Raw genomic sequence first — 26646 nt, 5'->3', positions numbered from 1 at the left:
AGCTAGAATGCACTACATGTACAGTGCCAAGTCTGGGTTTTACAACTCTGCATTAAATTAGCCAAGGACAAATCCAAAAACATGTTCAAGGCCGCTCACATAACCACCCTTCAGTTACCATGCCAGTCTTCAGGTTGTTACGTTCGGCGACCAGCGGGAGGCTGAAAAGCCGTCCCGCCGGGAAAAGATCAGCGGCGCCACCATGCCTCTACACCTTACAAAGAGTACGTGTCTCGACACTATGGGAAGAGGAGACTCTTGGAAAAGTAGACACGTTCTCACGGCCGCTCGACAGACCAGCTGGCCCATTCCAGGAACAGAGGCGTCAGTTCAAGTCAGGTGCGAAGCCACCTGTCCACGAGTGTCCCCTCCTTTATGTGGGGAAGTGAGCAGTGTGTGCCCGAGGGCACTTCTCCGAATGTGGTCGGGCAACGAAGGCGCCGGGGGATTATGCGCACCCTCGCCCTCTACGCAGACCATCGGTGACTTTCGACGCTCCGATTGGAGGATGGTGGGACCGCAGCTTGGACAGAGGGGTTTTAAGGGAGACTTTGGGGGCGATCGAGAGTGCTCTCCCATCTGCCGAGTGCTCTCCCATCTGCCCTGAGATGTAACCAGTGCTTCGATGTAGTATGCTCCGACCCAGTCAAGCTAGACTGAGGAGACGTACCGTCTCGTTCTCATACTCGTGATGTAAATAGTGTAAATAAACCCAATACTCTTCGTTCTCAATGAGAACCTGTTCCTCCCTTCAACGTCTTCAGCGTCAGCGTGGATGAGGCGGATGACGGCATGGGCCAGCTACCACTTCGGACATGCTCGACTCCATCTTTTACAACTGCTGGCGAGGCCACGACACCCCAACTCCTACAACAGGTAGCAGAGGCTGCGTAGGCTAGACCCGCAGTTTGACGTCGAACTCGGATAGACCACGAGTCCCAACCCCAATAAGGTACTGTTCAATCAAAAGAGCAGTCCTTCGATTAAATTAAACTGCTAAATGCACTTATAATGCATCATGTTAGAACATGTACAGTTTCTCACAGAAGTGTAAAAAACACAGCTCTTGCCATCAAAATATACACTTGAATCTCGTCATAACGAAGTTGAAGGGGGAGCCAAAATGACTTTGTTATATCCGTTACTTCGTTATATCCGTTCGGAGACGAATCTAGTTTGTTATATCTATTGGCAGGAGAATTTCACTTCGTTAAAACGAGGTTCTAAGTACATGGATCTCTATGGGGATTTCAAGGGGAATTTTATATACTTCGTTATATCCATTATTTCGTTATATCCTGTTTCGTTATAACGAGGTTCGAGTGTAGTAGCAGTTCCTTGGCAGTAAAACTATAGTAACTGGCATTCAATAACAGCAAGAGCAAAGTGAAAATAAATTAAACAATGTCTTCTTTCATATTTGTAGCACAGTGGAACCTCGTTACAATTTTCTAACGAGGTTAAAATATGTTCGTTATATCCAATATTTGTTATATTCTTGACATAATTCTCTACATAAATTCTCGAAATAACGAAGTCTGCGCGTGATGAAGACCACAGGTTCTATAACAAGATCACTAATTGTAATTAAAAATGGCACAAGGCTCAATAATTTTAGAGCTTGGCTGCAAACAAGTTTTCCAAGAATTAATGGCTGCTATATGACTAGCTTTCCAACATCATTAAATAAATGTTGCTGAAAGAAGATCAGAAGTTGTTGAAAAAGAAATCAAAGCTGCTGAAGGACCTGTGAGTCGTAAACACATGTAAACTGGCCCGTTGCAAGGAAAACATCACTGGTTGTAGCATAAAAGATAGAAGTGCCACATGACTAGACTTTCAAAAGCACTAAATGACGGCTACAGGCAACAACCAAGGTTGCCATGTAGAGGCTTCCACCACAAAGCCGAAAACAAAGCTTGCATTACTCATTTTGTATCTGCATTGCCTCAAAAACTTTTGTCGGCTGTTCTTTCACTTCCGATAATTTTCAATACTTTGTTTAGCAAAGACAGAGAACCACAGACTTTATCAGTAGGTTGTTGCAAAATATTTGGTTAGCTTCAACTATTTGAAAATACCGAATAGTTATTTTTTAGATACAAATATGAATAGGTTGTGTATAATATTCAACTGGTATTCGAAATTTTGAATATTTGCCCATCCTTACTGTTTATCTATTAGTGTCTGGAAGGCATGCAATACCAGAGAAAAAATGATGCAGAGTCCGCAAAGTCAATCAGCACTGAAATCAAGCGATCAGATTAGACGGGAATGCTCATGACTGTATGAAACGAAGTAATCCATGCCAGTCAGTAGATCAAGAACAAAGCTGTGTTAACCAACATCTACTGCTAAGGTTACATTAAACGTGGTAAAGTAGCCCCCTCCCCCTTTTTTCATTTGAGTAAAAGCAAGGCTGATAGTACCTTTTCATTGCGCCGGCGTCCAACAATGCGGTCCAGGCCATTGAATGCTCCGGAGGCCACAAAAAGCACATTCGTGGTATCAACAGTAAGGGCATCGCCCCGCAGCTTGCGAGAGCTGCGTTCAGGTACGCTGACCAAGGTACCTTCAAGCATCTTGAGCATGCCTTGCTGCACCCCTTCTCCGCCCACGTCTCTCAGCTGATGGATGCCTGGTACGGCTCCAATCTTGTCGACTTCATCCAGGAACACTATTCCTGTGCAAGGGTAAGGCCAGGGAATGCCATTATTTCACATCCTCTGAAGAATTAATGTAATAGACACAATTAATATGTCAAACACCATCTCTTAGAGCCACACGGTTTCTTACAGTTACCTAGAGGGAAAACATGCTGCAGTTCTGTTGTGTGCTTGGAAATGCATGGAAGTAGGGCATTTGGATTGGCATCTTTCTCCTGAGCCAAGACACCTTGAAGACATGTCTGGCAAACAATGTTCTTTCCTTCACAATTATTTAGCCTTTACTAAAAACAGCATATAAAATTCTGTTTTTTCACTATGGCATAATAAGTGCATATGCTTGTGCTCGTGTGCAGTGAACATCAGTAGCACTGACATGCCAACAATGTACAAAATCGAGGAGGATAATAGTATGTTCTAGTTTTTTTCATTTACTAGTAGTACTACATGTGAGAAACCTTAATACAGCATGTATTACCAAAAAAAAAAAGAAGACATTTTACTTCTTTCCAAAAACGCTTTATTTGTGTAGTCAGGACCATGTTAAGCCATGTTCAAGACAAGCCGAACCACCTACATCCCAACATTCTTTTCCAAGAAAGCTTTATTTGTGTAGTCAGGACCATGTTAAGCCATGTTCAAGACAAGCCGAACCACCTACATCCCAATATTCTAATGGTGTCACAAAACCCTTTAAGAAACTAGCATAGATGAAAGGGCCAGGTTTCTCTCTGGGAGGTACTACAGTGGAACCCTGTTGATATATTCCTTACCGTTGCGTTTTTCTCGCTTTCATGATCTCAATCTAAATTCCATTATTGACTCCCATGTATTATGTTCCTATTTGATATATTGTGGCTCTTTAATGTTCCCACATCTTGTGTTGCATTTAAACACGTTGGTCGCACAAATTTATTGGTGCAGAGGAAAATTCGCTCTCGCACAGAGCTACGAAGCTGATACATGTATATGTTGCAATAAACGACCAAAGTTGCACAAGTATACCAGGAGAAAACGTGCACAGAGCGGTTGGCAAAGCAGGCAAAGGAGTGTGCATTGCTTAAAACCTACTGGGAACCACGCACACTGGGCCAAATCCACCAAGCGCTGCTCTACATTTATTTGGAGGCCAACAAGAGTCTTCAATGCGCCGCATAATGGCCGGTTCCCTAAAGGAAGCTTTGCTGCAATACAGCCGTGTTATGCAGTGAAACATCAAGAGTGGAAAGGGGCCACTGTCACAAAACATAGTATGTGGCCCTTAATTAAACACACACGCACGTGCCGTCTCCAGTCACAGTACAAGCACCGAGAAATCTCACAACCAAACTGACAGCCATTTAGACCTGTTCCTGACATTGCAGTGGTGACTTCGAGGCCTTCGTCACTGTTATGTTTTCCCAGCTGTTGTGTTTTTTTTTTTTTTTCCCATACTCCTTTGAAAAACATATCAGCAGGGCTCTATAGAGTTATAAAAAACTATTTTCTCAAAGTAGACATAAGCAGTGAGGTGTGTACGAGTGAGAGCACAGATTCTATGACCCCAATATGCTGTAGACAAACATCTAGGCAGGTAAGCAATCAACACACAATGAACATGAAGAAACCAATCTGTGGTTGAAAACAAAAGCTCGGCAATAGCTACACCATCAAGCACAGGTGGCAGCGTCAATTCAAATCCAGTAGCTTGTTGAGTCATAACTTTTTATAGTGAGATCACATCCGACATGAAAATACCTTTGACATATTCAATATTCATACAAGCAAGCATGCTGATACAGTCCACGCCCGTTACAACAGCGCATACAACATACATTGGGATATAGCAGACCATTTTTCTCACTTAGTTTGGCCTGCCTAAATTATTCAGGCAACACATTTTGGTTTTAACGAACCCAGCTATAATCGACTACTGGCTGCAATGGAGAAATTCTTGGGCAAATTTTGTCTATGTGGTGTAAATACAATATACTTTGCTGCGATTTTACTGCGACGATGTGTGCGTGCGGCAGTCCGCTGAACGGTACTACTTCCAGCCACTAGCGGATTGTACAAAAATTCACTTTTTCTAACTGAACAAACACACTATAGTCGCAAGCTTCCCACAACAACATAACCTGCACAACACCCCACCGGCTAACGACCATGCAAGCGGCTCAACGCAGCCAAAGTGCCGAAAGTGATGCTAGACCTAATCTGCTTCACTTGAAGTCGTGGCATACGGCGCTTCAAAAACAAGCACAGACGATTGCAAAATGCATCGTATTGAGAATGCTTTATTTCTTATTGCCTCAATTTGCACAAAAAAGAAGGCAGGCACCTAATCACGGCATCTAGACTACGAAGCGTGTGATACGAATATGAATAACTCATGTAGTTGCGAAACAACACAAGCCCTGTGCACATTCTTTTCTGTTGTCCCAAGCTTTTTGAAAGCCCTGCCTAAATTACAAAATAAAAAATTTGTGAAATGTGGTACAGTTAACCTCAATATAACGAACTTCAACATAACAAAATTATCAACATAACAATGTATCTAACTTTTTACAACTTCTTGTCCATAGAACACCATGTAAGTATGGTTATACACAACTTTAATATAACGACATTTCACTGCCGCAGCGAAGGAATACTGAGACAATAAATAGAAACTTCAGCGGACGCAAATAGTCAAATGGTTAAATTACAAGCGGCTGCTTGCGAATGCACCTCTCATAATGCGCGACCAAGACAGACCACCCAAGCAGAGCAGCATCATGTTCTGTAAAAAGTCCAAGTGCATTAAGATCCTCCCCGCGTGTTGTATGCTTTGGATGCGAGTGAAGGCGCCATCTTCCCGCATGAGTAAGGAGAAATGGGGGATGGAAGTGAGGGGCAGGTTTGTGCAATGTCTACTGAGCACAATACGCAGCCCCCATGCCCTGTTTTAGAAGTAGTCTGCCACACGTACAAAAAGTGGCCATACCGAGATGGTGCGTTTAGTACTCGAAGTGGCATAATCTTTAGTTTCGAAGACGCATTGAAGCGAGAGGCAGACGAAGCATTTAGCCCCTGCTGACGCTTCTCATCAACACCACCGTTTCACACACGCCTTCTCGTGATCATCGAGTCTCTCTTCATGTCGGTCTACTTACGTCGCAGCACACCTGCTTACTTAATCAGCTCATGTTTACTACAATTCATATTGCTACCAAAGCCGCTCACCTTACTTCGTATGACATTGCTGTGTGGCTATCGCATTCATTGCTTCGCCCTTAGGGCGAAACTGTGACATTTTTTTTTTCCTTTTTATTTCGCGGGCTGAAAAGTCGACCCTCGCGTTACATTAGAGTAAATACGGTACTGCGGCACTAATTTTGGATAAAATGGACTTCAGATATAACGAAACTGCCTCACTGAATTATTACAGTCCATTGTAACGAGCATCAACTTTGTTGGTAAAACAAGAAATTCCTTTATTCGTAAGCAAGGTACCAACGTTTCTTATATCTGTAAACATATGCTTAACACAATTCTAAACATGAATTGCCGCAGTGTCGTGAATAAGACTGCAAGGTCTAGGTGACTCAATCTCCCATGCGAAAGGAGGGAAGCCGGAAGGCAGCGCGGGAGCAAGGGGGTGCGGCGTCTATTCTGCCGACAACTGCGTACTTGTACTTTAAGCGGCTCCGGGCTGTCGCGCGCATCTATCTTGAAAGCGATCTCCACACGACTCTTACCTTTGTATGCGCCGTGCTTTCGCCGCTCAGTTTCTGTTGACGCAATAGACCGCACGAACCTTCAGTGGCTGCTGCCGCCGAACCACTGCGTGACAGTGGTTCTCTGCGGTCATCGTGTGTGATCTACTCATGTTTTCTTGTGCGCGCTGACACCATGCTTGTTAATTCAGTTAGTAAGCAAATATGTCCAAGTTTATGCAGCCGATAACCTAATTGGTAACCCCGCTGTTACGTCGCAACTGTGGGACCGTTCCTGCATCATACGTTGCGAACTGCCACACCGCGCCGGCCCGAGCGGCCATTTTGACTTTTCATGTCGCTTGGCTTGGTTGCTTGACGATGGCATTGGCCGCCCAAAGTGCTGGGGGCGACATTTATTACGTATTTTCGGTTTCCGCCAGCAAAAGTATGGCCTTTGATATCCGCTTTTGCTATCTAAAGATGATGTCTATGACGCGTTGCGGCCCTAAAATTGGTTTTGGCTCATAGATGTTCCGTATAAAGTCCAAGGGCGATAACGCCGTCGCCGGCTCCCCTCGCACGCTTTCACTCGCACATACAGCATACGTCGCCGCGCGCCGTATGCTGTATGTGCGAGTGAAAGCGTGCGAGGGAAGCCGCGCGGCCGTATGCTGAATGTGCGAGTGAAAGCGTGCGAGGGGAGCCGACGACCGCGTCTCGCGCGCGAAAGAAAAGCAGAGAGGAAGCGCGCCTCCTTCCGTTGCGCTCGAGGCACCAGCGAGGGAGCGAGGGGGGGGGGGGGGGGGGGTTGTAGCGGGCAGCATTGTGCTCAGGCATCATACTGCGCGGCGGCGCGCGCGCGGTCCCGCGGGCCCTATCTTGAAAGCGATCTGCGTGGGGGTAGATTCTACGCAGTGTAGGTGCGTCGGCGGCTCGTGGCTTTTTGCGTGCTGCGTGTTCTCGGCGCTCAGTTAGGGTTGAAGCGATACACAACAGCACGAAGGTCACTTCGCTCGCTTCTGCAGCGGCGCTTAACTGCGCGTGTCAGCGCTCATCGAGTGTGATGTGTTCATGTTTGCCTGTGGGCGCTGACACTATGTTTGTTAATTAGTTAATAACCGAATGTTTACAAGTTTATACTGACGATAAAACTACTATTCTTACTTTTTATAGCTCACCGCAATCGATACTTCGGCTGTCGGGCAAAACTACTTTTTGTCGCACGTAAGAATTAAAATAATACCTTACTCCGTATAGCTCACTACTAATTTTCTATCGCAATTGATGCTTCGCCTTTCAGGCGAAACTGCGACATCCGGTGCGACTTTTTGCACCCGGTGGTCCCGCTATACTTTAGTGGTTTTCTTCTTCTTCATTGTCTTTTTTTTTTTTTGCTGGACGCAACAAAAAGTCACCCCTCGTGTTACAATCGTGGTCGCACTACAATCAAAATACGGTATATCCTTGGAACTGTGTACAGACCTCCTAACTCCACTGTTGATAACATGGAGCACTTGTGAACTTATATGCATTCATATGTAACACGAGATGATAAATTACTACAAACCAGAGGCTTCAACCTGCCAAATATCAACTGGGACACTTTCTTCATGCAGCGGGGCATCGGAAAGCGGGAAAAGCGCCATTTCGGCCCGGGCACAGTCGATGATGGCACGATGGTGAGACAAGAAGTCCCGGCCGAGGATGATGTCATGTGAACATGAAGGCAGTACAAAAAATTCAACAACATAAACAATGCCGGCAATGGCCACCCTTGTGGTACATTAAGCGGTGCTATATGCTGCGCACTCGCGGTGCGTAGTAGCAAACCAGACAACGGCATGGTAACCTTGTGGAGCTTACGACAAAGCTTTTCATCCATGACAGAAACTGCAGCCCCAGTATCAATAAGTGCTATTGTGGCGGTTCCTTCGACCCAAACATCCAGTAATATGCATGGCGACTGTGCAGGCCTTGTAGAAGTCCCGAAGCTGGCAGTTCGTGCCTGCGGAACTGCAGCAACTAGTTTCCCTCGCTAGATGATGCGACAACGTAAGCGGGAAAGCAAGCGATGACGCGGTAATGGAGAACGATGGTTGCTGAAAGGGAGTCGAGGAGACAGCGAAAACTCTGGCCTGGGATGCATGGCATGCCCGGTAGCATCGTGGGAATAGCCATATCCCGGCTTTGTGACAGCAGGGTTAGCAGGTGGCATGCGACGATGGCAGAAGCACGCGACATGGCCGGCGATACCGTAAGTGAAACATATGGGTCGGTTGTCGTGTGTGTGCCACGGGTTCTTAACTTGGCTTCAAGGCAGAATTAGAGGCAACGCGGGAGCTGGCTCTGTTTGAGGTCGCACTGTTGCAGGATACGTGAATGTCGGCAATGCAGGTCGCGCTGCGACTGCGGCATAGCTCAGAGGTGCAGCCACAGGAGGATAGGGTAGCGACTCAGGAAATTCCTCGCGAATGGCGCTCCTAATGAGAGCAGCCAAAGATGTGTCAGGCTGTAGAGGTCAATCGCTGAGAGGCAGCAAAGACAGTTGGCGCGCCACCTCCTCACGAATGAAATCCTTAATCTGAAAGGAGAGCGATGATTCGGGCTTGGAGTTGGAGGGAAGCATGAGGGCCAAGAGAGAGTGGCCAGGTGCAACAGCGCTGCGCACAAGGGCCCTTTGTCGACGCACCTCATCGAAGCTCTGGCAAAGAGTGACGACAGCAGCGACAGAGGTAGGGTTTGGTGCTAGAGGCATTTGAAATGAGTCTTCCTCGATGCCCTTGAGGATATGCTTCACCTTGTCCTCTTCACTCATGGTGGAATCGACGCGGGCGAAAATTTCCACGACATCCTCTGCGTAGCTGGTGTAAGTCTCGCCGGCCTGTTGAGCACACTGGCGTAGACGCTGTTCAGCACGAAATTTTCGCAAGGCCGGGTGGCCGAAGACTTCCACGAATGCTGTCTTGAAAGCAGACCAGGTTTGTAGTTCCCGCTAATGATTGTGGAGAACCAGAGGTTCGCAACGTCACCAAGATAGAAGATGACAGTACGTAGCTTCGTCGGGTCATCCCACTTGTTGTGATCACTGACCCCTCATAGGTAGAGAGCCAATCTTCCACGTCAATCTCACCTGTTCCGCTAAAGACAGGAGGGTCCCGCTGCTGCTGGACGGCGCCGCAAATGATGGGAGCGGCGGATGCGCCAGGATGAGTATCGGTAGCCTCGAGCATGGTAGCGGCTGAAGCAGTAGGCAACGTTCGAATGCGAAGTTGCAGGGTGAGGTCGGGCATTGCAGCACGTTCCACCAAATGTAATACGACAATTTATTACAAGACACTAAAGTCGCACCGGTAGTCCACGAACATTGATCGTGGGCACAGCGACAGACACAAGAGCGCTTCTTCGTCCTCTTCTTAACTACAAGGGGATAAATCTTGCATCAAAAATTACAGAACAATTTCATTAACATCTTAGCAAACACTGTTTAACTGCACGAACAAACGGCCACAGAGACAGCATGGAACAAGGACCTGCCTTACGATTCGGCTCATCCGAAAACGGGGAAGCAGGCAATAGCCACCCAGTGTATCATGTCAACCTTAAGAAAGTCATGCACACACAAAATACAGGAAAGCTTTGACAAGCAGATTGTAAGGTTAGAAGAAGTTGGTTTTCTGCAATCAGTCATTTTAGCAGTAGTGGAGGCAGTGCTTAAGAAGATAAAAACGGAAAACAATATTAGTGAAGGTGCAAGAGAGCACAAAGATAAGAAACGTAAAGTTGTGCCTTATATTCATGTACACAAGACTTCCCACAACTTAAAAAAGGTCGTGAAACGATATGGAGTTCAGGTAGCTCTCTCGGCTCCTAGCAAGCTCGCTGGAATATGCTCGCGCATAGGAAGAAGTACAGATAGGTTCCAAGGGTGCGGAATAAAGCATACCAATTCCTACATAGATTGCAGTGTTGGAGTAGTATATCAGATACCTCTATCATGCGGCAAAGTCTATGTAGGCCAAACAGGAAGCTGCATGAATGTGCGCTAGCGTGAGCATGAATTGTCAATTAGGAATAAATCGAGTGGGCACCTTCCTGTCCACTGCTTGGCATGCCCGTGTAAGCCGATCATGAAAAAAGTAAAGATTTTGTGTCGATGCCGAGATAGCTGAGCAAGAGAGTTACTCGAGGCATACCATATAAGAAAGAAGGGACATGAATGTGTCAGCGACACCTCAGTTTATCTGCACAACAGTAAGATGAGGTTTATTGACAGGCAAAGGTACATTGTGTAATGCATGCAGTGGTGTATGTCTCAGATGTACTTATATGCAGTCTTTGTGGAATAAACATTAGTTGCAAGTCTGTGCCTGTCCTTGTTCCATGTTGTCTCTGTGGCCGTTTGTTTGCACAGTTAAACAATGTTCGCTAACATGTACCAACTCGTCCAACAACAAGTTCATCTAAACTTCATTAACATCAACATCTGGTAAGCTCTTAGAACATATAATTCATAAACATATAACTGGTTTTCTAGACGAACATGTTTTTACAAACATGCAACATGGTTTTAGAAGTGGTCTTTGGATGACTACTTAACCCTTCCAGGGTCAATGACATACATATGCGTCCTCCGCGAGCACCTTCAAAATGGTCAATGACGTACATGTACGTCATTGCTCTCGCTTGGCATGTGCTGCCACTCGACGGGAACACATGGAATTTTTTACTTGTGCCGATGCCTCTCCACTTTTTTTTTAAATTTTGACTTATGATTTTTTTTTTTTAATGTTTATGGCAACGGCGCGTCAGCTATAGCTCGCGCACCCGGGCACGCGCGCGTGGCAGCGGCAAGTTTTGGTTTGCACCTGCGGCTGCTCCCGCTTGTTGCACGCACTAAACTGGTGGCTATCTGGTTTCAAATCTCTCAAAGGGTGACTGCCTGTTACTCAATCGTTTATCGCTCCCAGCAGCGCGATTACACCTTTTCCCGGGCAGGCGCCTACATACACAAACGATGCTGCCGCTTTTGCATTTCCTTTTTTGGAGACCACAAAAGCTCTATCGCACCTTGTTGGCGATAAGACGAAGGCTTCTCACTTGTTTCGGTTTCCGGATGTGCACACAACCATTTTTCAGTACGCTTATCTTCTTATTCATGAATAAACATTGTGTATTTTACAACACAAACGATTTTTTCATCCCTTTACGGTCAGCCTAAAAAAATTACGACCATTTTTTTCCAAATAGGTTCTTTCGAAGAATTTAAATCAGCAAAAAAAAAAAAAAAAAAGCGACCTTGGGGGGTCGCATTTAGCAAAAAAATTTGACCCTCAAATAGTTAACTACAGTGGAACCCCGATTATACGACATTGAAGGGAACTTGCAAGACCGTCGTATAATCCGGATGTCGTATAATCGAAAAACTAAGAATATTGGCAGTGACGCCCAGTCTTGCCCAAAAAACGGGTACAGACCGCCTTAATAAGCCCGCGGCATGAACCTGCACTGCTTCCAGGGAAGGTAGATTAAATTATTAAAACATTACCATATTTATTCGATTTTAACGAGAGTTCTTTCTTTTCATGATTTTCGTTGCTTGAACTCGACCCTCGCGTTACATTCGAATAACGGCAAAATTGACCATTTTAAAACAAATATTCTAAACTCTGCAATTTCTAGCGTTACGTTGGCAACCTGTAACTTTACGTCTCGATCCAATCCATAGACAATTCGACCGAAGTCAGAACTTGTTTTTGGTTGAAATCGACACTGTTTTCGCTGTGCTTGTGACTGGTTACGATGGTGCAATACCCAACTGTCTTTTGCGGCTTGACTACTTTCATTCGTGACGTTATGGTGACGCAGCACATTTCGGTATGACAGTCACTTCGAGAGAGGAACAATTTTGGTGGCCGGGGAGCTGAGAAAGTCCACCACGGCTCAGTGTCTTGACATCAAGGAGTTGACGATTTGCGGATGGCGGGACCAGCGGCAGGCCCACTTCAAATGCGAGGCCATTCGGGAAGGCTCTGTGCAACATGAAGTGGCCTGGTACTGACCCAGAATGAAATGATTGTGCGGTTTTTTAAGAAGTACTGAAATCTCCAACAAGCCCGACGGCACGAAAGATGACAATTCTCAGGTGATCACTTTTGGAGAGTTTCGCCTTAGTGAGACTTGAGACTTCGTTTCGCCTTCGGAGAGTTTCGACTTCGTGAGACGTGTCGGCAGTATACTGCCGACAGCTCTCTTGGCGCTGATTGCGAACTTAGGACAGCGTCAGAAACACTTGTGGGGGACGCTTTCAGTTCCGAGTCTCGCGAAGTTTCGCGAAAGTGAGCGCTCGAGAAGACCGCCCAAGGAAAGCTCTGTCTCCTCTTCAGATAATTATGACGTTTCCGAATTGCCATTTCATGAATTCCTACCATTTCTTTTTCTGTTCATCTCGCGTTACATTAGCGGCTTCATTTACTTTATTTCGCGTGACTGGAAAATCACCCCTCACGTTACAATCGTGGTCGCGTTACATTCAGGGAAATGCGGTACTGCACACCTGTTATCAGCCGCCTGCAGTGTGCTACGTGCCAGCCTGCGTCTTAGATTTTTTTTTTCCCCGGACAGTTCCAGAGAGGCGTCGTACGAGGCTGGTCGGCGTAAAATTGCGTTGTGCGTTGTATAATCAAGGTTATTAATACATTATTTCCATGGGGGTTTGGCCGGGACCAAACCAATTCGTCTTAAAATGCGGGTCGTTGCATAACCACGAGATGTATAATCGAGGTTCCACTGTAGTTGAAATCGTATATGACTTTGCTAGCACTACACACAAAGGGAAACAAACAGACGCGATATTCACGGATTTCAGCAAAGCGGCTGATAAAGCGTCTCATGTTAAATTGCTTCATAAGCAACGATCTGTGTTTAAAAATGATAAAATATTACCATGGATTAAAGCCTGCCTTACAAACCGCCATCAGTTTGTTACAGTAAATAAAACAACCTCTGATATATCTGCAGTCAATTCTGGCATACCACAGGGATCCGTTCTTGGCCCCCTTTTCTTTTTGGTATATATAAATGATATCGTCACTAACCTCTCTGTTAAAATCAGGCTTTCCGTTGCCAACTGCGTGCTGTATGATGAAATAACAACTGAATACCAATTCAGGTTAAACAGGAACTTTAATAAGGTAGTTCAATGGTGTAAACAATGGCAAAAAGTGCATTAATTTTGAAAAGACAGTATATATGCGGATTGCGGATAACTTAAAAAAAATAAGCCACTACCATATCGCTATGGCACAGAAATCGCTTTTTTATCAGAGGTGACGCAATATAAATACTTTGGCTTGAACATAACAAAGGATCTTTCCTGGTCAAAGCACCTTGCCACAGTAATAGCAAACTGTTGCCGCAAGTTGTTTTTTATAAAAGCATATTAAAATCCTCCACATCAACGCGCCTCCACATCAAGCGCCTATTGGCATACAAAACACTCATTCGTCCCGTTTAAGAATACCGTGTATTTGTATCACTAAAAGCGATATTGGAAAGTTAGAAAGCTTTAAAAAAATGCAGTACGATTCATCTACAATACATATGGGCATACTTATATTACTAACCTTTTATCTCGGAGCGGCTTGCCTTCTATAAGTGATAGCAATCGTGTGTGTCGTTTAAAATTCTTTTTCCACCTAATAAATAGTCACTACTACACTGACAGATCTCACATTCTCCCCTATAAAACAGGTTACGCTACCGGACACGGACACTCACTAGCTGTAACTCCATTTACTATACATGTCAACTGCTTCAAGTATTCCCTTTTTCCTAGAACCATAGTAGCTTGGAATAAACTGGCCGACAAAACTGTAACACAGGACTCATTATCACTTTTTGAGACATATCCTTAATGAAAAGCATTTTGCGCTTGCTCAGATTGTTTGTGATAGCAATGTTTCACTGTATGATTAGAAAATCTCTGAAGTAACATTGCTTGACTCTGTGTGGCGTGAAGAAGGTTCCGAGTGCAGTTCCTCATTTTTTGTATTTATTCTGTTTTGTGTACTTACTCGTGTACCATGCTGCTAAGGTCTTATTTAAGATCTGAGTATTTATAAATAAATATACTTTTAAGAAATGCTTGTTATGTCAAGGCTTTATGCAAATCTCACAACTATTCGAACTATTCTCTTCGAACTTATTTCAAGCTAATTACTATTCCCTTCGGCTTTGCTTAGAACCAAAAATTTCATACTGACACAAGCTTAGCACATTGTTATACTAAGAGCAAGCTGTGCTGTGAGAAGACAAACATGATGCCATGTGGCAATGTTTAGGCTAAGTATCAATTACTGCACACCTTACAATAGTATTGCTCATTGCAAACTTGCCTTGCTGTGCTCTGTCCACATTGAAGTTTGCGTCCTGAAGCAACTTGGCAATGACTGACTCGATGTCTTCCCCAACGTAACCAGCCTGTGTCAACGTCGTGCAGTCACAAATGGCAAATGGCACATCTAGGCACCTCGCTATTGTTTGGGCTAGTAGTGTCTTCCCTGTAGGGCATAGAAACACAGTGAAATGAGCAATTACTTTTTTTAAGTTCTTCAAGTGCAACAAGAACACTGAGTGCACTAAAGCCTGGCTTCAGATTGCAGCAGAAGAGTAGTATCTGCATGTGCTTTAAAACAGCTGCTCAGACTAGTTAGATGAGCAAAACGAGAACAAGATGAAAGCAGGAGCCAACGTTTCGACAAGTGGCCTTGAAAAAGAAAAGTCCACTTGTCGAATCGTGGGCTCCTGCTTTCATCTTGTTCTCGTTTTTTCTCATTGTCTTGAATTTCCATCTCCCACATTCCCTGTGTTTTCCCCAGACTAGTTAGAGGCATGCAAGAAGCATTACCTCCAATATGTACAAGACCATTAAAAGAGCAATAAATCATGCACCACATCGAAAAGTAGAGTCTAAATGAATGCCTTCAGATTTACTGAAACCAGCAGCAGAAGCCAACCTAAATTTCATTTGCATTAAAAATAAAGCAAGGATCTCTGTGTGTGCAGTCTAAATGCCACTGAAACACAAATGAAACATATTGTTAAGTTGCGGAAGTCACATATAAAGATGTATATTTACAATATTTACAAGACAGGCAACGATGTACAAACAAGATGGCTGTTTCACCTCGACACGTCAAATCGTCATCTGACTACGGCGCCATTCTTGGTTTCGCCGTAACATAACCCCCGCCTGTAAGGGCGCCGTCTTGGCGCCAGCTATAATGGAGGTGAACTCGTGGCAAAGTAAGGCTTCACCCGAGACACATGCCCAACGTCAGTGGGCACACACGAGTCCAGCAAAGTGATCTCGTAGTTGACATCGCCAAGCTGCCGCAATATCATGTAGGGCCCTGTGTAGCGTAGCAGCAGCTTTTCAGACAAGCCGATGCGGCGACGTGGCGTTCATAGGAGGACAACATTGTGTTTGTATGGTGAATCTGACTTTGCTTAGATGTGAAAGAAGCAAGATTATGTGCATACATGCACATAAAGAACAACATGAGGCATTAAAGGAATCCGGAACCACCCCTTGGGCTTGGTAAAAAAACACTGTCCGCGGATAGCATACGCTGCTGTGAACGGTTAAGCCAAGTTTTGCAGTCGTGCGCGACATGTGGAGCTCACAAGCAGAGCGCGAAGTCGACTTTCTCTCAAACGCTCTCTTTTCAACAGAAGCCATGTTTTTCACTCTTTCTTGGACGCTTTATTTCATCATAAAGCGTCCGGAAAACGCGACTGCTATTGGCCAATAGCTGACGTCAATCAAGAAGATAGCCTGGTCAGACCACAGGCATGCATTTGATAGCACTTCAAAAACGCGCAAGTTGGATGTGGCTACTAGTATCCCTCAGTCAAGCTGGTGAAGGACAAAGCCGGTCCTCATCACTTAGCATGGTCAGACTGGAGCATTTCAGCGCGACCACACACTCAAGCCCTGTCATGCATAAAGCAAACGCTGCGCATATGCACTACACTTGTATGTAGCCGCCGTTTGCTACGGAGCGCAGATACTGCGGCCACCGCAAGTGCCGCAACGAGTCCCCTGGCTAAGCGCACTGCGGTTCACGTCGTAGGCGTCATAATCAGAAGTAATGGTGTCTACATTGTGGGGATCGAGGTGCCTTCCCGCGCCTCGTCCCCCAGCTCGCGCGTGGCGCTTAGCTCGATCCCCGGGAACCGCCGCCGTAACGGCAACATGGCGGACATGGCGAGCGCGCCGGACTTACTTTCCCGCGCAAACCGTGCTTCTCCCCCCCCGGGATTGGACTTGCCCCGCGAGACACGTCACCGGGACGCGCCCTGATTGGCCTCCCGCGCGGCGGCCCCGGGCACCCTCTCCACCCGAGCTCTCGTCCGCTGAGCGCTTCCTCGCCGCGAGAGAGGCTCTCAGGCTCGCAACGAGGTGGTTACATGAGACCTTTGTTCTCGCGACTCCTCGTTATCGCGCTTGGCGGATCGCTACCCGGTTAGCCCTAGCGCAGCGGGCGCGCGTACTCGATCGGTCTTGCGGCGAGCCTTGGCCCGTAAGCGCCGTGACGGTAGCACTGAGCTGTACCTTGGGTGAATAAACCCGTGTTTGTTGGTGATCTGACTCCGGAGCCTTCTCTGCGCCGTGTCGGAGAGTCGACGAACCCTGCCGTAGCGCCTTTGTGCGTTGCGGAGTGGAGGAGCGTCGTGCCCTTTCCTGACCGTCGCTCGTAGGGTGAGCCTTGTGCAAACCCATCTCCACATAACTGGCGCCCAACGTGGTTTCGGCATGGCATCAGAGCAGGCCCCTTCACGGCCCTCGTTCCTGCCTGACCCCCTGGCTCTGGACTTATCGTCCTTCGGAGCGAACGACACCGATAGCACGAGGTAGGTTCGCCTTCGCGACCCTATGCTTTCGGCCACCGGGAGCGATCCCTTCCTTGGAGCGCCCTAGGTGATGTCGACAGCTCGGATGTGTACGCTAGTCCTATATAGCCACGCCAGTTACGGGTTTTATGAACTGTTTGAGACGCGCGGGTAGCAGGTGCCTACTAGCCCCTCCGGCGTGCTGTCTCCGCTCGCTGGCCTTTGTCCCGAGCTCAGTTGCGCCCAACGTGCCGCATCGGAGCCACCCCGCTTAGATGCTCGCACGAATACGCTCGCCGGCCTCCCTTTGTCCCGAGCGTCGTTCGCCGCGCCATGGGCCGCATCGGAGCCACCCTGCTTAGATGCCGGTACGAATACGCTCGCCGGCCTCCCTTTGTCCCGAGCGTCGTTCACTGCGCCATGTGCCGCATCGGAGCCACCCTGCTTAGATGCTCGCACGCATACGCTCGCTGGCCCACCTTTGTCCCGAGAGCCTTTCTCGGACGAATACGCCGCGGTGCAGCCTTCCCGCTACGCCGTAGGCGCGAGCTCGCTCGCTGGCCTTCCTTTGTCCCGAGCGCAGTTCGGTGTCCCGTGCGCCAGCAGCTGAGCCTCCCTACCTCGCTGTTGGTGTAAATTGCTCGCTGGCCTTTCCTTGTCCCGAGCGCAGCTGGGAAGCAATGTCGAGCGCGAGCCTCCCCGCTCAGCCGACAAAGTCGCCGCGTTATCCGCCTACCGCTTGTCTCACGCGCATCCGAGCGACATTTTCGACGTGCGTGAGTCACCCCGCTCCGCTGTCGATCCGTCTGCCGGTCATGTGAGGCCTCATGCGCCTGTCGGAGCGGCAGCCCAGCTCTTCTCTTTGCCGTTTACTGGCCCCATTCGGTCGGTCGTGCATTGAGCGGACCACCTGTCCGTTGGTCCTTTTTGCTCTCCGGAAGTTGGCGTTAGCGTACGTGCCGTTTGCCGTGGAGACGTACAATCCGGCTTAAGCGCTTGTGCGAGCCATCGGGCCGCCTCGCGCGCTGGGCGTTGACATGGCAGTGGTACCTTGTTCTGCGCTACCGGAAAGGGAGTTCAAACGTGGTGGCGGACGCCTTGTCGCGAGCCCCCGTTTCGGCGTTTGATCCTTTGGTCCGCCACTCCCGTGAGCATTCGCACCAAGTAGAAGCCGGAGCCTCAGTCTCCAATGGCTCAAAAGGCGCGAACCTCATACACTTAGTAGAGACCGGAGCCTGTGTCTCCAATGGCTCGAAAGGCGCGACCCCCGACGGCGAAGCGATCCTCGGATTGCCAGCCCCGGGAGAGGACGTTTACCTGGTGGATCCCGTTACCTCATCGGGTATTTTCTTCAGCAGGCAAGAGCTGCTAAAGGCTCAGCAGAGCGATCCATGTTGTAAATAGCAATCGTTGACAGGCTCAAAGAGCCGAGCTCCCGTGAGGAGCGGGGCGGCAAAGCCGCCGGGCGCACCCGGACAGCTTGTATTGCTGTTGGCGCCGAGTGCCACGCAGCTTGTATTGTTGCGGGCACGTGGGATCCGTATCTGCTTAAGCAGAACGACCCGTTTTGTAAATAGAAATCGTTGACAGGCTCCAAGAGCCGAGCTCCCAAGAGGAGTGGGGCGGCAAAGCAGCCGGGCGTACCCGGACAGCTAGTATTGCTGTGGGCACGTTGGATACGTATCTGCTTGACGCCGATAAAGCTCTCCTGCGCTATATCCCATCTGAGGAGGCTCCCCAGGAGTCTTTCAAGGTGGTGATACCCCGCAGTCTAAGGAAAGCCACCCTGAGCTATTTCCACGACTCGCGGGTGGCCGGACATGCGAGTGGCCTTAAGGCTTTCCAAAAGTTGTGCCGCTCCGCTACCTGGCCAGGCATGAAGCGTGACGCTCTTCACTGCGCCCGCTCATGCCGTGTGTGCCAATGTGTGAAGCCTCGCGCGGGCAGACCCCCCGGGCTCATGCAGCCAATCGACAGCCAGCTACTCTGGCAAGTCGCGGCCTGTGACATTATGGGACCTTTTCCCAGAAGCCGGCGAGGCTACGTTTTTCTCCTGGCTGTCACAGATCACTTCACGAAATGGGTTGAACTTTTTCACCTTCGGAAGTTAACGGCACGCGCAATCTGGGACAAGTTGACCGAGGTCTTTAACCGCTTTGGCTTTCCGGCGGAGCTGATAACGGACAACGCGTCCTACTTCACGGCCAAGGTGTTCGTGGACGCGTGTGCTGCCTTTGGCATTAAGCACCGCAAGACAACCACGTATCACCCACAGGCCAACCCGACAGAACGGATTAACCGGAACCTCAAGCCCTTGCTCGCGGCCTTTGCCCAGCAACATAGGGATTGAGATGTCTGTCTTAACGAGATAGGCTTCTCCTTGCGGTCCACGGTGAACCGTTCGACTGGGTACACGCCCGCTTTCCTCAACTTCGGGAGAGAGCTGCCAAACCCCATGGACCGCGTTCTGCGGATCGGCAGCGGGGCGTGCGCCACGAAAGCCGGCCTTTCCGGCTACGCGGCGGAACTGCGCTCACGGATGGACGCGGCCCTTGACCTGGCCCGTTCCAACCTGGCAAAAGCACGAGCTGGACAAAAGGTCCAATACGACCGGTCACATAGGGACGTGCACTATGGTGTCGGCGATCTCGTCCTCAGACGCAACCATGTCTTGAGTGACGCCGCCAAAGGCATCTCTGCCTCCCTGTCGGCCAAATGGTTGGGCCCGTACCGAGTGGAGACCAAAATGTCCCCTCTGGTATACAAGCTGGCTGACTCCCAAGGGAGACCAGTCGGCGGTCCAGTTCACGTCTCGGACTTCAAACCTTTCGTTGCCCGTAGCAACGACTGGGGAGAGGGGGAGGCGGTCAACGAACCGCAGGCAAACCGTGATACGGCTGGTCCCAGGCCACGCCACCGGTACAACCTACGGAAACGCACCTAGGCAGGTTTTCTCCCACCAGCTGGTAGCCGGACTTTATTCCCTACCACGCCGATGAACGGAGAGACACAGCTACGGTGCGAAGGCGCACGTTGAAGTGGTGACAGGCCCTTTTGGCCTAATATACCCTCTCGTACTCACCCGCCTTCTGACGCGCCTAGTCAGCTTTCTCCCACTAGCAGGTAGCTGGACTTCATTCCCTACCATGCCGGTGGACTGGAGAAAGTGTAGCTACGGTGCAAGGGCGTTCACATCGAAGCAGTGAGAGGCCCATGTGGCCTAATATACCCTCTTATGTGTTGCCCAAGCCTCAGCCTGGCAAACGCTCCTTTTTGGGCTGTCAATCAGGCGGGCAACTTCCTTGGCACGCCGGCTATGCCGGGGGGCATTCCTGTCTTTCACCTTGTGTCGTCCAGTCTGCTCCCTGCGCCTGGCTCCACTGTGCCACCAGTCTTGCTGACCACGAAGCCGGCTGTCCTTGGTCTTACCATGCCAGCCTGTTGCCGACCTCAAGGCCTGCTGCTCCTGGTCCTTCCACCATGAATGAGTCCTGCCTCTGGGGGCCACGAACCCGTGCCAGCCTCGCCTCCTGCTGCCTAGGCTGCCGCTAATTGTGGCTGGTCCCCAATCAGGCACTGACCCCTGGCCGAGGAGGGTCACTCCGGCTGCCGCTGCTGACCTGGCTGTCGGTTATCCCGGCCTGCTGTTCCTGCGCAACCCGGGGAGCCCAGTGACTTCTGTGGTGGCTGCTGCGCCAAAATGGCAGCCACGCCTCGCGCGTTCCTGGCTGCTCCAGTCCGGTGGACCTCGAGTGTTGCTGGCTGAACCATGGTGCTGCCCTGCCCCGTCCTGCCTGGGCTGCTGACTCTTCCACCTGGCAGGGGGTCCTTCCAGTGTGCGGAACTTTGGTGGCCAAGGCAAACTCCTGGCTTTGTGTCAAGAGAAGCGACGTCTTCACCTTTTTGGACGGCTGTGGCCCCTTCTCCCTGTCCTGGTCCTTAGGAAGACGACGACACCCTCTTGGACTTTGCCCCGTTGGCTTAGCCCCCTTTGGCTGAGTCAACCTTGCCACTTGGCCTCGGTCTTTAGGAGGGGGGAATGTGGGGATCGAGGTGCCTTCCCGCGCCTCGTCCCCCAGCTCGCGCGTGGCGCTTAGCTCGATCCCCGGGAACCGCCGCCGTAACGGCAACATGGCGGACATGGCGAGCGCGCCGGACTTACTTTCCCGCGCAAACCGTGCTTCTCCCCCCCGGGATTGGACTTGCCCCGCGAGACACGTCACCGGGACGCGCCCTGATTGGCCTCCCGCGCGGCGGCCCCCGGGCACCCTCTCCACCCGAGCTCTCGTCCGCTGAGCGCTTCCTCGCCGCGAGAGAGGCTCTCAGGCTCGCAACGAGGTGGTTACATGAGACCTTTGTTCTCGCGACTCCTCGTTATCGCGCTTGGCGGACCGCTACCCGGTTAGCCCTAGCGCAGCGGGCGCGCGTACTCGATCGGTCTTGCGGCGAGCCTTGGCCTGTAAGCGCCGTGACTGTAGCACTGAGCTGTGCCTTGGGTGAATAAACCCGTGTTTGTTGGCGATCTGACTCCGGAGCCTTCTCTGCGCCGTGTCGGAGAGTCGACGAACCCTGCCGTAGCGCCTTTGTGCGTTGCGGAGTGGAGGAGCGTCGTGCCCTTTCCTGACCGTCGCTCGTAGGGTAAGCCTTGTGCAAACCCATCTCCACAACATTAACATCCAAAATCAAATTTGAACCGCGCCACGAAGACATTTAGAAGGCGGAGCCTTGTGGACACGCCCCACTCCGCCGTAGCCTTAGCAGCGCAAGGCATTGAAGAAGGAGCGGAAGCACTGCGGAAGCCGTGTTTGAGTGACAATAATTCCGCTTCTACTGAACGCATTGAAGTACTTTTTTGAGGCAAAATATTGTCACAAGTACACTGCTGATTCACAAGTACAGGCTGCTGCTACCAGAGAATGGCTGACAGCCTCTCACGAGGCTTGTCCCGTCTTCTTCCTCTTCGCCTAGCACAGCAGTCCTTTAATGGCAGGCTCATACCCAATGCCTCGTAACAATATTTCTGAAATAGCCTATTTTAACTTCAAATGCCTTTCTCCACTTCGATAAAAAGTGGTTCTGGGCCCCTTTAGGTATTGCTGAGTGATGAGGGCAATTATCACACTCTGTATGAATGCAATGAACTTATGTTTTCTTCCATTTTCAAATGTAATCTGGCCTGCCTCCTGATATATCACTGAAATTACTACATCTGCCTAATTATTGGTAAGGCGATGGAAGTCGGCAAGGGCCAGTTTCCTACTTCCTCTGTTAGCTCCAATCAGCTCTCAAATTTCCATTAATTTTTCCATTTACAGAAGGTCCGTTGTTAGTAACTTAAAATTTCTTATTTCAGAGTGCCAACCTACCAACTGGTAGTAGTAGTAGTAGTAGTATCTTTATTTATTTACTACATAAGTATACAACAAAAGGGACAAGCAAAAGGCGCTTTATACGCCTGACAAACACTTCTGCACCTGTGGTTCGCAACAGATACATATGTACAGTATAGACCACTTATAACGTAACCGCGTATAATGCAGGACCGGATATAGTGCGGTCTTTTCAGACTCCCGTTAATTTCCCCGTAGCACTCCATGTATACAGGTATCGCTTATAGTGCAGTTACGGGAAACGAAATACCGGTTACAGTGCGGCTGCCTGGGAGTACGGAAGTCAGCGGAGACGGCGAACGCTCCCCTCATACGGGCGCCCCAAGGAGTGCTCGAGGAAGAAAGAGAAACAAAGTGGAGAAGGGCACGTGGTGCGAACGAACAGCCAGTGAGGCTGAAACCAGAATCTTGAGTGCGAGTCGTGAAATATCACGGCACGCATAGCAAGCGAGCGCCACGAAACTGCCAATGCCGGCCAATGCTCGCTTCACGATAACGGCAGTAAACAAAACTTCAGGGAGTGGGCGGCGCCGGCACATCATGGCGAAGGGCGCACGCGGAGACCGTGGAATGTGAGGGAGGAGGGCGGGAGGGAAGCGGATTTCGCCTCGGCAACTCCGCCGCTTCGGTGGCTCCCCTCGCCCTCCCACGTAGCCCCCCCACTTTCGACTGTCACCGTGCGCGCCCGCCGCCGTGCAGGCGCAGCCGCTCCAGCCGGTCTGGTGCCAGCACGAGCACATCAAAATTGGATTTCTCCGCTCTTTCTGCGCATGCGCAAGGAGCAGTGGGTACGAGAGAGAAATGTGGGGACTTTAGGTTCCTGAAATTTCTCTTCGCCTAGGTACTACGGAGACAAAAGTTGTTAGCGCCGTTCGTCCCTAGCCGAGCTGGCAGCACAGAATCGACAGAATGCGTGGCCGGCAAGGCGAAGAAGCCGTGTCCGAGGTGAGTTTGTTACTATTTTGTTACGACGAGCGGAGAAATTCAATTTTGATGTGCTCGTGGCGCCAGCTCCCCGAAGTTTCGTTTTCAGCCGTTATCGGAAAGCGGGCGTTTGCCGGCGTGGGCAGTTTCATTGGCCGACTTGGGACAGCGCCACTGCTGACCTCTGCGCCGTAGCCGCAGCGTGCAAGGTCAACACGCGACTAGAAAGTAGAGGAAGCATAAAGGAGAAAGAAGGGTTCACTGCCATTTTCTACACGTGGCTGCGGTAGCGTGGCTGTGACGTCGGCACGTACACGCATGTTCCGGCGCAATGCAGAATCGGCGACCTTGCCATTTGAGAGAGGGTTAAATTTCCGCCGCATTTTTTTCTTTTTCTTTCTTTCTTTTTTTTTTTTTTTTGTTCGCGCGTGACATTGAATAGTTTCTCATAAGCTTTTACTCTATGGCAGTGCCGGAGCAATGCCGGTCGGAGGCGCCACCGCGTGAATTATTTCGAATTAACGAGATTCGACTGTAAATTGAATGCAAATGTTCCAGCCGCATTCCTCGACTGTCACATACGCGTGGCGGCTCGGTGCACATGTTTTGCATATGTGCGGGCCTTGAAAATTGTTGCTTTGGTTATAGTGTGGTACCGTTTATAGTGCAGATATTCGCGACTATGGCGACTTACGTTATAAGTGGTCTACACTGTATTGCATACAAAAAAAAAAATTTGATGCATTGTAGAACAACAATATAAGTGATAACAAAGTGGTATTTCGCACTTACAAAAGCAGCAAATGACAGACATTTTTCATAAAATAGTAACAAAGTAGAGAAAAGAAAAAGAAAATGGGGAAAAAACTGCACCTGCGCCTACTTATGACAAAATCAATATCATTTCCATATACGTTCTACACAATATTGTTTAGTGCTGATAAATTATTTGTTTTTCCAACAAATTTCTTTAGCTTGTTTCTTAAAAGCCGGTGGACTAACGTCAAAATCTAAGCTATCTTCAAGTTCATTAACTAATCGCTTTCCCTGGTATTGCATTGTTTCTTTTCCATAATTTGTCCTTGTTCTTGGCAATTGTAAATTTCTTCTTGTGGGATAACGCTATTTTCTTTGCGTTTGTACAGCCTATATTTATGTACTTCTTTTAACAGCTTAAATAAGTATATTTGACTTGCCTTCAACATTTGATGTTTATAAAAGAGTGTTGATGTGCTGCGCAAACGGTCTATACTACACCATGGTAGTTTTCGTAACAACAAAGGATTTTTAAATTTTTTTTTGTAGAACAATGTCTTATAATTTTTTTTACTTGTCCCCCATACTAATATACTGTAATAGAGTCTTGAATAGAAGAGCAAATTGTACAAACTTTTCTTTAGCCATTAAGGAATAAGGTAACCAATCCTGTACAGGCATCCGACCGCTTGCGCAAGTTGTTAAACTAAATGATTAATGTCGGCGTTCCACATTAAGTCTTCGCTGAACCATACACCAAGAAATTTTTTGTTTTTCTCGCCTTATAGTGTTCCCGTCAAAGTTCATCTTTATTTCATATTTTATATGTTTATTTACTAGGCAAAATATGATATACATTGATTTGATAGCATTTAATTTAAATGCAGCTTGTGTTGTCTGAGCCAGTTTGAGAATGATGTAATATACTCATCTACATTTTTTTTTTTTATGTTTTAAGTGTTGTGATGTAAAGGAGACGTTCGTGTCATCTGCATACATAATAAGCGGTGGGGAGGCTGGTATACAGACAATATCATTCACGTAGAGCAGGAAGACTAAAAGACCCAGTATGGAACCTTGCGGAACTCCTTGGGTCAAGTGAAGCTGACTTGATGTAGATGTTTTCATTTGTACTACAGTAAAAGCTCGATGATACGATCACGGCTAATACGAATTTCCGGATGATACGAATTTTTCTGTGGTCCCGGCCGAGCCCCATTACTTTGCAACGTACTAGAGAACGGTTGTTACGAATCGATTTTCGGCCTGCGTCGGTTGATACGAATAAACGCCGCCCCACTGACGGCCGCGAAAGAACAGCGCGCAGTCACGCGCTTTCTCCCGTTACCTTTTGGTGCGGAGGCGCGGACGCAGCGCCGGACCGGACAGCGCGGACTCCGCTACTGGGCGCGAAGAGTTTGAAGCGGTGGCGCTTTTGTACTTTTCCTCCTTTTCGGCGGCCGCCCATCGGACGGAGTGGCTGCTGTGCTTTGGGCCGCGTTCTTTCTGTTTGCGCCATTTTACCTAGTCGCAGCGAGCTATGTCTACCGAGATAGGATTGTCTACCGAGATAGAAGGACATTAGAGACTTTTTCTTCAAGAAATAAATGCTTTTTACGTACATGTGCCTGAGTGAGTTCACCTCTGACTCTTTAATTTAGCTACAGTCGAATCTCGTTATTTCGAACACGCTTATTTCGAACATACCGCGCACCGACAATGCTCTTAGCAGCGCGCCAAATCACGCGGCGGTGCCTCCGACCGGCATTGCTCCGACACCGCCATAGAGCAAAAGCTCAGGAGAGACCCCTCAATGCCGCGCGCGAAGGAACGGGGAAAAAAAAAAAAAAAGAACCCGCGGCGGAAATTTCCCCCTCTCTCAAATTGCAATGTCGCTGTTTCTGCATCGCGCCGGAACAAGCGTGTACGTGCCGACTAGAGTGTTCTAGACAACCGTATTCTAGCACAAACTAGTGCCGACGTCTCAGCCACGCGGATAAAATGGCAGTGAACCCTTCTCCTCTATTTTCTAGTCACATGTTGACCTTGCACGCTGTGGCAGCAAGCGCAGAGGGAAGCAGCGGCGGAGGCGCAGTCGGGCCAACGAAACTGCTCACGCCCGCCAACGCTCGCTTCCCGATAACGGCAGAAAACGAAACTTCAGGGAGCGGCTAAAATAAGCTGGCGCCAGCACGGCGGCGGGCGCGCACGGAGATGTGCGCACGGAGTCGAAGGTGAGAGATCTACGAGGGAGTTGAGAGGGAGGGCGAGGGGAGCCACCGAAGCGGCGGAGTTGACGCGGCCAAATCCGCTTCCATGCCGCCCTCCTCTCTCACC

At 48.9% G+C, this 26646-nt stretch overlaps 1 protein-coding gene across 2 annotated transcripts in view; it reads right to left on the bottom strand.

The window, feature by feature from the left end:
• The window catches only part of LOC119443146 (ATP-dependent Clp protease ATP-binding subunit clpX-like, mitochondrial), a 57432-nt gene that overhangs the window by 15328 nt on the left and 15458 nt on the right, over positions 1-26646 (bottom strand). For both annotated transcript variants that reach the window (XM_049662609.1, XM_037708307.2), the window contains exons 7-8: positions 14740-14904; positions 2430-2683 (exon numbers count right to left, since the gene is read on the bottom strand). In XM_049662609.1, the coding sequence (XP_049518566.1) occupies positions 2430-2683; positions 14740-14904 (419 nt within the window). The remainder of the gene's footprint in view (positions 1-2429; positions 2684-14739; positions 14905-26646) is intronic.

The sequence above is a fragment of the Dermacentor silvarum genome, chromosome 2 (assembly GCF_013339745.2).
Source record: "Dermacentor silvarum isolate Dsil-2018 chromosome 2, BIME_Dsil_1.4, whole genome shotgun sequence".
Taxonomy (NCBI): domain Eukaryota; kingdom Metazoa; phylum Arthropoda; class Arachnida; order Ixodida; family Ixodidae; genus Dermacentor; species Dermacentor silvarum.
This window is presented reverse-complemented; position numbering and strand designations above follow the sequence as displayed.